Source organism: Carcharhinus amblyrhynchos, chromosome 9 (genome assembly GCF_965287045.1).
Source record: "Carcharhinus amblyrhynchos chromosome 9, sCarAmb.v2.hapA, whole genome shotgun sequence".
In the NCBI taxonomy this organism is placed as follows: domain Eukaryota; kingdom Metazoa; phylum Chordata; class Chondrichthyes; order Carcharhiniformes; family Carcharhinidae; genus Carcharhinus; species Carcharhinus amblyrhynchos.
The window spans coordinates 60,532,221-60,545,168 of record NC_137332.1 but is presented as its reverse complement, the minus strand read 5'-3'; the positions used below and the strand labels follow the sequence as shown (position 1 = coordinate 60,545,168).

The 12,948-nt window shown below is 43.9% G+C and overlaps 1 protein-coding gene across 1 annotated transcript in view; it reads right to left on the bottom strand.

Annotated features, from left to right (window-relative positions):
• Nucleotides 1–569: 569 nt before the first annotated feature.
• Nucleotides 570–12,948, bottom strand: part of dph5 (diphthamide biosynthesis 5) — a 74,230-nt gene continuing 61,851 nt past the window's right edge. The window contains exon 7 of the mRNA XM_080196599.1: nt 570–835. Coding sequence (XP_080052725.1) covers nt 600–835 — 236 coding nt within the window. The 3' untranslated portion in view covers nt 570–599. The remainder of the gene's footprint in view (nt 836–12,948) is intronic.

Here is a 12,948-nt window from a genome sequence, read left to right as displayed (position 1 = left end):
TAGAGAGAAATTGTTCCCACTGGTGGAAAGATTGAGAACCAGAGGGCACAGGTTTAAGGTAATGAGCAAAAGAAGCAATGGTGATGTGAAAACTTTTTTCATGCAGCAAGTGGCTAGATCTGGACATACTGGCTGAAAATGTGGTGGTAGCAGGGTCAATTGAGGCTTTCAAAGGGGAACTGGATCATTATTTGAAAGGGAAAAAATTGCAGAGCTACAAGGAATTGGCAGGAGAGTGGCACAAGATGGATTGCTACTTCAGTGAGCCAGCACTGACACAACAGATTGAATGGCCTCCTTCAGTGCTGTAACTGTGCTTTGATTCTATACTAATGGACACTGATTAACCTTTTTTAGTTTAAACACAAAAGCCATTATAACTCCTTATGATCCTCAAAATTAATTATTCAGGGATTCAAGAAAACAAAATAAACTGCAGATGCTTGACATATCCAGCAGGTCAGTCAACATCTGTGGAGACAACAGGCCAGTTGACCCTTCAGCAGAATTGCCTTTTGTCAGACACTCCAGTTTTTCCCTCACTTGCGAGGAAGCACGGAACTTGAAAATGAGGACTTCAAATTGCACTTTATTTTTTGTTATGAATAATATGTTGATCCATCAAGTGTTTTCAGTTGATTAAAACTTGAATTGTCCACAGCAAACATTTTAAGCATTTCTATTTCCATAGGGTGCATGTGGCCTGTGATGATCAGGGAATGCAAAGGGCCACCTAGATCTTCCTTCACCATTTGCTGTAAGGTTGCGACTGTAATTTTCTGATCATTGGCACCCACTCTGGCCAGTCCGACACACAGGGTCTCTTCGGTCAGTGCTACATAACAGAAAGACAAAACAGCTTCATACATTTGGACATGTCAAAGCCATTAATTATATTCACCAGTGAACAAGGCTGAATTTCAGGTTAATGATTTTAACCTAACCTGCCCAATGTTAATAGGACGATCATGTAGTTAAAATAGTTTCAGCGTACCTAATGCCCATTCCTGCTCAATACTGATTTAACTGTTGAGTTTTTCTTCTAAGTGGTAGAAGCACTGGCCAGAAGCAAGCAGATAAGTCACTAAAGGAATTAAGGGTCTTTAATGTAATTAGGACTACAACAGATTTTAAACGTGAAGAATTGGACTGCCCTGCCCAACGGTCAGTCTGCTGAGTAAGACCCCAAATGGATTAATTTCAGAGGCTGGCTGGAGAAGTATTTAAACATGAAGTCAAGTGCAGGCACTAGGTTCAGAGGACATTCTGCACTTCTCTTATTTACAAAGGATCTTTGAGTCTGGAGATTGATTTTTTCTGTTTATGTTTGCTGACCTGAAAAAACATTCAGTCATTCTGGTTTCATTGACTCACTACACAAATGAATAGTTGGAAGAACAGTAGCAGCGTCAGCAACCTCAACCCAGGAAAACCAGCAGGCAGCCTGCTAGAAGAGGGTAGAAGATCTTAGCAGGTCCAAAGGGTTAATAAGTATTATTTTACTGAATACCCTGGGGGACAGTGCATGATGGAGTTGCATTGTTGCTGAGTTCTGACATAAGATTAGCTGCCTTTCAGCCAGGTTGTCATGCTTTGCCAATGAATGTCAAAGATACCACCATCCTTAACTTTTTTTTATCTTGGACCTCGGCCAGGATGCTACAGGGGACAAATTCCTCATCTCCATTTCAAAGTTTTGTTAATAGGAAGGACTTTCATTAATCTTCAGCTAATTTGTGATCTCCGCAGAAGAAACAGGTAAATCAGTGCCATTTTCACAAAGCTGGGTCAACACTTCGATCCCATGACATTCAATCATCCCCACTACCCAACCTTTCCAGAATGTAAGATGATGGCTGTTTGGGCACATGGTATCCCTCCACAACTTCAAATAACTCAGGTATGACCATCAGAGCAGAATCCAATTCCACCAGATTTTCTAGGTAATAATTCAAATACCTTAGTAATACTAAGTGAAAGGTGTGTATGGGGAGTCAGGGAGGGGTAGTCCCTCTGGTGGGGAAACAGGTCGCGTCCTTTCAGGGCGGTTTGTCCATCCTTTGTCCCCACCTGGCACTCAGCTCTCACCTGTGGCTCTCCGTAGTTGCATGCAACAGTGGCCACACCTCGGGCAACGGCTTCGACAAGCCGGCTAAACCAGGTGAGACTAGCTGACGGGTCTCAATCGTTGGTGAGATAGGGAGATGTCTATCCCAGCATGTGAAGACAGACTCCAGTGGATTGAGCGGACGAGACCAATGGAAGGTCCAACGGTCAAGAAGGCAGTCTCTGCAAGCATTGTGGAGTGCGAAGAGCAGGACAAGACACAGAAGATGTACTGGTCATCCACTGCGCCTAGTCCTATCTCCAGCCTTCTTGACTCTTGTCTTGCCACTGGATCTAGATGGGAATTGGGAAGAGAGAGTGAGGTTGACGCTGCACAACTCTCCCTCACTTTAATCCAAATCAAGCGCTAGTCTCGACACCATCATCATCATCAGTCTCCTGTTCCACCCTTGAAGTCCTGTGGCGAAGGGCGAGCGATGAAGCAACAAGTGTGGATACACTGGGAGCTGTAGTCATGGATTTGCACTCAGGCAGCTCAGGTCTAATGGTCGTTTTCTGCTGACTGAAGCAGCAGTGAAACTCGGCGTCTACCTGGGCGACTGAGCAGTCCTCTTCAGGAAATCACTGCTCACCTCCATAGAATGAGGAAGGGGGTAGAAAAGGCGCCCTAAACATTGCCTGCTTCACTACACCCTGGCCAGTTTACCGCGGCTGACAGGGATCCCATCTTGCAGTCGAACAAACAAAATAAAACACAATGTGACACCACTCACCATTGGCACTTGGACAACCCTACAGCAGACAGACCAGAGAGAACAGCCTTAGTTGCCAGAGAACTTGCAAGATACAACATTGACATTGCAGCCCTGAGTGAAACTCGTCTTGCCAACGTAGGTCAGTTGACTGAAACTGGAGGTGGATACACTTTTTTTTCTGCAGCAAAGAGCGTCGTGATGCTGCAGTTGGATTCGCCGTCAGGAGTCACCTTGTTCAAAAACTTGCTAGTCTATCCAAGGGTGTGAACGACCAGCTTATGACATTACAGCTTCTGCTACAGAACAGAAGTCAAGCCACCCTGAACAGCACCTATGCCCCCACAATGAACAACCTGGGCGAGATGAAAGACAAGTTCTACAAAGAACTAGATGCCCTATCAGTAGTGAGCAGTACCAACAAGCTGATTTTGCTTGGCGATTTCAATGCAAGAGTAGGGTGTGACTGCAATCTGGCAGGGAGGCATGGAGTGGGCAAGTGTAACAATAATGGCCTACTCTTACTGAAGACCTGTGCAGCACATGACCTCCTCATCACCAACACAACCTTCCGTCTGCCTACCCGTAACAAGACCTCTTGGATGCACCCCGGTTCTAAGCATTGGCATTGTCAGGAGAAAAGACAGGCAGGATACCAAAGTGACCAAGGCCACGTGTGGTGCTGACTGCTGGACAGATGACCGGCTCACCATCTCCAAAATGAGGCTCTGCATCAGACCCAAGAGGTGACCACAAGGAAGCAAGGTTATGAAAAGAATCAATGCGGCCAAGCTAAAGAACCCCAGCACAGCTTCAGTGCTGGATGAAGACTTAGAAATCAAGCTTGCTGACTTACACCTCGCAGACAGCGACTGGGAATGCTTCAGGGATGCTGTCCATATATCTGCACTGAAGATGCTTGGGCCCTCTACCTGCAAGCAGCATGACTGGCTTGATGAGAACAATGAGGAGATACAGGCTCTAGTTGTTGAAAAGCATCATCTTCATCAGGCCTGTCGGAACGACCCATCTTCAGCTGCTAAGAAAAATGCTTTTACCAATGCTCGCAGGACAATCCAGAATAAACTGCGTAAAATGCAGGATGCCTGGCTGAGCACCAAGGCAGATGAAATGCAGGGATACGCTGACATAAATGACTTGAAACGGTTCTATGAAGCCCTCAACATTCTCTATGGACCTCAATCTCTCAGGAGTTCCACCCTCCTGAGTACAGATGGTACAACTCTCATTACAGAGAGGGTTCGGATCCTGCAGTGATGGGCTGAACACTTTGAAGTCGTCCTCAACCGACTGTCATCTATTAACAATGAGGCAATAGACAGGATTCCCCAGGTTGATATCAACAGCACCATGGATGATCCACTGGTAGTAGCCGAAGTCATGAAAGCTGTCAGCCAGCTATCCAGTAGGCAAAGCCCCAGAGGCTGATTCCTCACCCACAGAGATCTACAAAGCTGCTGGTCCTGCACTTATCGAGAAGCTCACCAAGTTGTTCCAGTCCTTTTGGAAGCAAGGATTCATTCCTCAGGAACTTAAAGATGCTTCCATCGTACACCTCTACAAGAGGAAGGGCAATCAGCAAGTAAACGACAACCACCAAGGAATCTCGCTGCTCTCCATCACAGGAAGAACCCTTGCAAAAGTTCTGCTAAATCGTCTGGTCACTCATCTGGAGCTGGGTCTGCTTCCAGAGTCACAGTGTGGCTTCTGTAAAGGTTGTGGGACTATTGACATGGTTTTTGCTACGCGTCAACTTCAGGAGAAGTGTCAGGAGCAGAATCACGAGCTCTACACAACCTTTGTTGACCTCGCGAAAGCCTTCGACACTGTAAGCCGACAAGGCCTGTGGAGGATCATCTCAAAGTTTGGCTGCCCCCCCAAATTCATTCAGATGATACACCAGTTCCATGATGGCCAGAGTACTGGATGGCAGAGAATTCTCTGAGGCATTCCCAGTCACCAATGGCATCAAACAGGACTGTGTGCTTACACCCACACTGTTCAGCATGACGTTTACTGTCATGCTGAAAGATGCCTTCCAGGACAGTGTTGCTGGAATCAGCCTCAAGTACAGAGTGGATGCGAAACTCCTCAACCTGAGGAGACTTCAAGCTATTACCAAAGTGAAGGAGACTGATCCGAGAGACTTCCTCTTTACCAATAACTACACCCTGTATACTGGCTCACAGCCAGAGATGCAAGTCAGTATGGATGAATTTTCCACGGCTTGTGACAACTTTGGACTCACCATCAACATTAAAAAGACCGAAGTCATGCACCAGCCTGCTCCTCATGCACCATACACAGAACCTATAATCACAATCAAAGGGCAGAAACTACAGACAGCGGACCAGTTCACTTATCTTGGCAGCACCCTCTCCCAAGCAGTGACTATTGATACAGAAGTTAACTGCAGAATAGCAAAGGCAAGTTCTGCTTTCGGTAGACTGCGCTCTACTGTACAGGAACGTCAAGAAATCAGCCCAGCAACAAAACTGAAGGTCTACAGTGCCGCGGTGCTCACTACCCTCCTGTATGCATGTGAAACGTGGACTGTGTATCGAAGGCATGCAAATCAGCTCAATCATTTCCACATGACTTGTCTTCGCAGAATATTATGCAACAGATGGCAAGACAAAGTACCAGACACTGAAGTTCTCTCTAGAGCAAGTCTACCATCGGTCCACACACTGCTAATGAGAGTGCAGACCCGGTGGGCAGGTCATGATATATGTCAGACGAGCGCGTACCCAAGCAGATCCTTTTTGGGGAACATTCTGCTGGAAGATGCTCGCATGGAGGGCAGAAGAAACGTTTCAAAGACACACTCAAAGCCTCTCTGAAGTTGCATGACATAGATACAACCACCTGGGAAACGTTGGCACAAAACCACCCTACCTGGCGCTGCCTCATCCACAAAGGCTGTCAAGCTTACAAAGCAAGGTGTATTGCTGAAGCACAACTTAAGTGTGAGCTGCGCAAGTTCAGAGCCACCAGCGCAACAACTACAGTGTCTACACAAGTCTGTCCAATGTGTGCCAGGACATTCCATGCCCGAATTGGCCTGATCAGTCATCTTCGGACACACCGCAACCAGCCTCAAAATGACTAATGGGGTCAAGGTTCTCATCGATGACGATGGACAAACAACAACAACAACTAAGTGAAAAGTCATACATTTTGATCACTTGGGTAAAGTAATAAAGCATTTGTGCCTGTGAACCCAGATTTCAGCAAGAAATCATTTTTCTACCCCCCGCAACAGAAAGGGCTGAAACAGAAGGAAATGATACTTCCCTATTCACAAATATCTTTATAGAATTAACTTGGAATTTTTGAAGTAACTACATGTAGTGCAGAGACTGCTTATTGATTTTTACGGCAGTCACAATAACAGTGGCTGTAGATTAAAAGGCTGTGCAGCACATTGGGATACCCTGTGATGATTTATAAATGCAAGGTTTTTCTTTTACATTGAGGTGAGGCTTTTTGAGCACTTTTCTACCTTTTGTTTCTTACCATCAGCATTAAGCATTCCTACATCAGGTAAAGTACAAGGCAAATGCATAACAAAAATCCCTCTTCAATGCCCCAAACATGCCTTCTTTTATCTAATGGGCACTTCCCAAACTGTTTAGGACTTACTGCATTGAGTTGGGGGCAGTTTTAGAAGCTGAGTATCTAAACTAATTCACATAAAATCCTTAACTACAGGCTATGTTAATTTCATTGGCCTTGGGATGTGAAGGAACAACATTGAGGGGTACCAGTAAATTCTAAAACTTGACACGTGAAATTTTTAATTTGTCTATCTGAACTATGGGAAAACAAACAATAGTAAAAATACAGCCTTCCACACCTTTGTTATATTTCAAGACGATTAGCAGGTGTATAATATTAGGGTGAGGTACTGGTGGCGACAAGTCTACATCTGGTATTGATGATACCTACATGGGTCAATATGTCAGGCAATATCTTTGGCCCTTAAGCCTTTTCAGAATATGAGGAAAATGACGCTCACGTTTGCTGAAAACCTAATGATTTTCAAACTGAGATGACAAACGATTGACCAAAGAATTGCTGATTCCTACAAGGACAATTCTCGTTGTCTCAGTTTTTAAAGAAACTGAGGTGGATGGTAGGCACAGTGGTCACAGTTCAGCAAAAAAGCCAGTTGCTGAAGGAATGCTTGAACATTTATAAATAAGCAAACAGGACGAGGATCTATCTTAGCAAGTCTGCTTCCTAAAAGAAAGCAGCAGCCTTGAGGAAATGGTTTTCTTCAGGGCAGGAGGAGAAGTAAAAAATGTTCTGGAATGCCTGTGAAACAATTATAATCTCTCCTTTCTCATCCTCTCATGTGTTTTATGTGCTGAGAGAGAAGGTAATCTCCTTTACTGAAACAGGGCAAACTCTAAAATGAAAGTAACAATCTTGGGGGCGATTCTCCTGGCCCGCTGCACTGCTCCAGCAGGGATTTCTGGAACCATCAGCTCTATGCCAGAAAATCAGCACAGAGCTGTATAAATTATGCAAATGAAGCTTTGCATTTTACTAGTGGGACTGGGACTGAAGTCTCCAGGCCCGCTGAGGATCTCCCCCCCCCCCCACCCCCCGAGAGTGTTTCACTTCAGCGGGGTTTACAATAGTGCCCCACTTGCAGTCCAGACCTCCCAGGAGGTCATGGATAGGGGGGGGTGCCCCCTGGACACTGCCAGCTTGGCAGTGCCAGTCTGGCCCCTGGCACAGGCCAAAGTGGCCACACCCAGGGAACACCTTGGCACTGCCCACCGGGCAATGCCAAGGGGGCAAGGCCTAATGTGCAATATGGCTCATGGATTGATCAGTGGTGGCAATGACAGAGAGTGGGAGGCCAGCGACTGGGGATGGCCATCAGGGTTGGGACTGTGCGGCGGTGGATCGAGACTGCCAGGAGAAGGGAAAATTGAGACTGGCCCGGACATGTCTCAGGCCAACGATCAGTCCATGGAGGGACTGGTGGGACAGCACTGTGGGGTCATGGGGCTGGACAGAGATCAGGAAGCCAGCAGGGCAGGGCTACTGCGCATGCACTGATCTCTGCTCTGACAGATCGGCGCATGTGCAGTGGCCCACTAAGCATTATGCTGCTGGCCTCTCCAGCTGGAATAGCCCTGTCCCCAGGTTTTTTATGAGATTCACGCTAGAGTGCAGGAGATTGGTTTTGAAAATTCCGCTGAAAAAAAAGCGGGATTTATTCCAGTTTTTACACAAATTCGACACTTAAAATGTTCTTGGGAGAATTTACATAGTGTCTTTCTTGACTTCAACATACAAGGTATTTTTGTAGTGTCATCATGTTGGAAAATGCAGCAGATAATCTGCACACAGCAGGTCCAAGTCCCACAAATAGCAATATGTTACATGATTAGATAATTTGTTTCAGTGATGTTAGGATAAATATTGACCAAAATTACAGAGCTGCAAAAACTCAAGTAGTAATTGTGCAGGTCTTTAATTATCCAAAATAAGCTGGAAGAGTAATAGTGAGAAGGGAAATGTTTCTGAAGTATGGTTAGGAGAATTTCTTTGATCAGTTTGTTTCTAGCTCAATGAGGAAGGAGGAATTGCTTGATTTGATTTGGAAAAAAGTGTCAAATAGATCAAGTATCCATAGGAAGGGAGTTTAGGGAACAATAGAATCATAGAACCCTACAGTGCAGAAGGAGGCCCTTCGGCCCATCGAGTCTGCACCGAACACAATCCCACCCAGGCCCAACCCCCATGTCCCTACATACCATACCCACTAATCCCTCTAACCCACGCATCCCTGGACACTAAGGGGCAATTTCTTTGCATGGCCAATCAACCTAACCTGCACATCTTTGGACAGTGGGAGGAAACCGGAGCACCCGGAGGAAACCCACGCAGACACGAGGAGAACATGCAAACTCCACACAGACAGTGACCCGAGCCGAGAATCGAACCCAGGACCCTGGAGCTGTGAAGCAGCAGTGCTAACCACTGTGCTACCGTGCCATAATAATCAAAGCATCTTAAGGCTTAGGATAGCAATGGAAAAGCTCAGAGAGTAAAAGTGTCAGGGTCAATAAATATCATTGGGATGAAAATGTACGTCCCAAGTAAATTGGAATCAAAAATTGACAGACAAAAATGTCAGGGCAGGAGAAGCCTGCCTCCAGCTCTGTTGAAACCATAGGGGTAGGAGTAATACAAAATGTAACAAGACGACTTCTTAGTTGCATAAGGACATTCACTTGAGTGTTTATAAGAACGTCAATGTCGTTATGTATTGGGAATTGTGTTGTTGGGGGATGGGAGTGGCAAAGGGTTTAGCACTGGGCTGCCTTATGGCTTCACACACCCAGATTATTTGAAACGTGCCTGTAGGAATCTACCAGGAGCCTCTCTCCAGCCAGGTGATTGGCTGCAGGCACGTTGGCCACATCAAACTTCTATTCTTCTTACTTCTCCTTCTTCAGGATGTTGAACAGAGAGCCCCTTCTACTTCCGCAACTCCATTCCTCTCTGCAGTGTCATGAAGTGCAAGGCAGAGTAGATCATTACTATTCTTGACACCCTTGCAGGTGCACATTTTCTTTCCTTTCCTATTTTTTCTGAGCACCTTGTATGCCTGAATATTGAGTGCCCAGTCATGCCTTTTTTTGAGCCAGGTCTCCATATCACCACAACATCATATTCTCATGTGCCTATCTGCACGGGCTGCTCACCATTCTTATTTTCCACATATCTTGCATTTACAGTTGCTTACAATTATCGTGAGAAGGCAGCCCATGTCACAGAATGGGAGAACCACGGCAAATGTCATGTTAACCTTCCAATGATTATGGTGTCACAAGCTGAACATTGAAGGAATTAAATCCCTTCCGACTGATAAATACTCAAAGCCAATCCAAGGGTGCCTTGATTGCTATATATACAGTTTATGATCCCTTGTATCTGCAGAAATCCACCTACTACAACACAAACCTGAGACAAAGGACAAAGAGCAAAGAAAATCACAGCACAGAAACAGGCCCTTCAGCCCTCCAAGCCTGCACCGACCATGCTGCCCGACTGAACTAAAACACCCTACCCTTTTGGGGACCATATCTCTCTATTCCCATCCTATTGATGTATTTGTCAAGATGCCCCTTAAAGATCACTACCGTATCCGCTTTCACTACTTCCCTGGCAACTAGTTCCAGGCAGCCACTACTCTCTGTGTAAAAAATCTGTCTCATACATCTTCTTTAAACCTTGCCCCTTGCATCTTAAACCTATGCGACTCTTTCAGCCTGGGAAAAAGCTTCTGACTATCCACTCTGTCAATGCCTGTCATAATCTTGTAGACTTCTATTAGGTCTCCCCTCAACCTCTGTCATTCCAGTAAGAACAAACTAAATTTCCTCCAATCTCTATTTATAGCTAATGCCCTCCATACCAGGCAACATCCTGGTAAATCTTTTCTGTACCCTCTCCAAAGCCTTCACATCCTTCTGGTAGTGTGGCAACCAGAATTAAACATGATATTCCAAGTGCGGCCTAACTAAGGCTCTATAAAGCTGCAACATGACTTGCCAATTTTTAAACTCAATGCCCCGGCCAATGAAGGCAAGCATGCTGTAAACCTTCTTGACTACCTTCTCCATTTGCATTGCCACTTTCAGTGACCTACGTAGCCTCAGCAGTGTCAAGTTGACTTAAAGGAGATCTTGGTAAACTTGGCATTGATTATATACACCTTTGCAATAGGCAGGGCATCAACATAATTTAATTGTTTCAAATTTTTTTGGCTTGTCAGTTTCACTGATCAATAACTACGCTCTTGCCTTTATAATGAGTTCCACACAAGCTCTGGGAACTCCTGTACGATTGTTCAAAGCTAGAATTCTGGGTTAACAACCCAATTAACTGGTTAATTTAAATAACTGTCCCGACATCTCCATCGTGGTTTCCTCTTCATCTTGGATCATGCAGCAATGAAATCCAGAAGTAGTTGGGCTCAGGTCATGTTTCTAACATGTCAGCATTTTTTGGAAATTTTACCCCCCATCTTCTTTGACAGTTAAAATTCTGCCCTGTATCTCAGAAATGGTGTACGAACCCATGGCTATCTGATGCTGTGGTGCCTTGATCTTTGATCAGGGGTGGAAGTGCTACTACTGAGCCAAGGTTGTCACACCAGAAATCTAGTCAAGTTTTTATTTCTCTCTTTTTATAATCAACATCTTTTATGGAGGAGATGTTCTTGCCAAATGGATTACCAGAGAAACAGAAAAGTTTTTTTTAAATAAGAGTATTTCAATGCAAGATTAGTTGATTTAATTTGAGATCAGCATCACACCAGAAGTTTAAAGTTGTAATCTTCCATCACAGACAAATCATTAATAAATAATAATAATAATTACCACAGACCGTTATTCAGTTACCAACCTTGGAGGTACAAATTTTCATGAGGGCAAAGTTGGTAAAAACACAAAATATATACAAAATTCAGAGTAATTAGGTGGAATTACAAACCCAGCATATTACTTTGACCTTAAATAGACAAGGGATTAGATTCTGAGCTTGGGTGCACTGCAGAGGGGAGGAACCAGGAGATTTAACAGGTTTTCTGTGAATTGCAATTACAGATACAATGTTTGCTCTAGCAGAGGATGTCTGTTGAGTTTGCCTGTTTGTATATGAGCCCTCATGTAATTTAGTGAAGGCAACAAAGTGTATTTAGAGCATTTAACATTTTCTTAATGAGGTGTAAGGATATTTAGCTGGAAAATCTGCTATGTGGTTATGGTTGAATTGTTAATGTAAATTGTGCAATCTTTGTTTGAAGAGACACAAGATTGAGTGGATATATCTGACACATAAAACAGACTTCTACATACAGAAACGCGGAATGTTTAAAAGCACGATAGAGACAAGCAATGTGTCCTCCATAATGATTTTATTTGAAGGCACAGCTGCTTCATTTAAATCTGTGAGCCCTTTAATTTTTTTTGAGTGGTCAAGCGCACGTGGTTACATTCAGGTTGCTATGCTTGGCATTTTAACATGGAATTTTCAATTTAAATGCATAAATCAGAAACTTTGTTTATTACCCAATGAAGCAGGTTGAGAGAAGCATTACCTTTCATTAAAACACATGCAATCTATCTCTCAAATTGCTTTTTGAATCATTAATCTGCAGATCTGATTCATAAAGTCTGACAGAGGTATAGCAGCCTAGTAGTTATAAAATGGGATTAGCAATCTATTGGTTGGAGAGTTGAAATCCCATTGTGGGAAATTTAATAATTAAAATTTGATGGTTTATGGGCTAGAACTAGATGAATTAATAACAAAAGATGCTGGACTGTTGTAAAGACCCAACAGATTCCTATCACGCAGAGAACCCGATACACTCACGTTTGGCTGAGCAGTGTCTCCAGGTCCTACACTTAATGCCCTCAAGGCAAGAGAGGATGGGCATTATTTGTGGCCACACACAATTGTAGATAGTTTTAAAAAGATATCAAAACATATTATTTCGTCCCAGGTTTTGTATTCATGATCATAGAAAGTAATACATTAATATTAATGCAAAAAATTCTTTCTTACTTTAGGGGTGGTGGGGAGTTGGAAAAGATAGGAAAAAGATTCAGATGGGAAGACATCAATGGTACTCTAGTGTACCTCCTTGCAGAATTCTAGAACTAGTAGAGGTCTGGGTACCTTGTTCGCTGGACATGCAATGTTACTTACCTAATTCCTTGCTGGGATGCATTGTAATTTAAATATAAGACTTGACATTAGGTGTTTATGTTCTTTTGGTGGTGAAATCAGTTCATGCAGAACTGGGGCCATCAAACATCAACTTTAGAATTGTATGAACATTGAGTCAGTACACACAACAATTTTAGTCATCAGGAATGCTGCTTACATGGGAACATATTTTACCATTATGTATAATCAGACAGGGTCGAAATATTTTTCTGTCATCGAGAGTTTGTGCAACATTTCCAGCCTTTCCTTTGTCTCTCCTGTCCAATCCCACGTCCACCTGTTTTGCCAATCCCAATTGTTCAATTCTGCTTCAACTCACCTACCACCTGATCTCACCAACAAT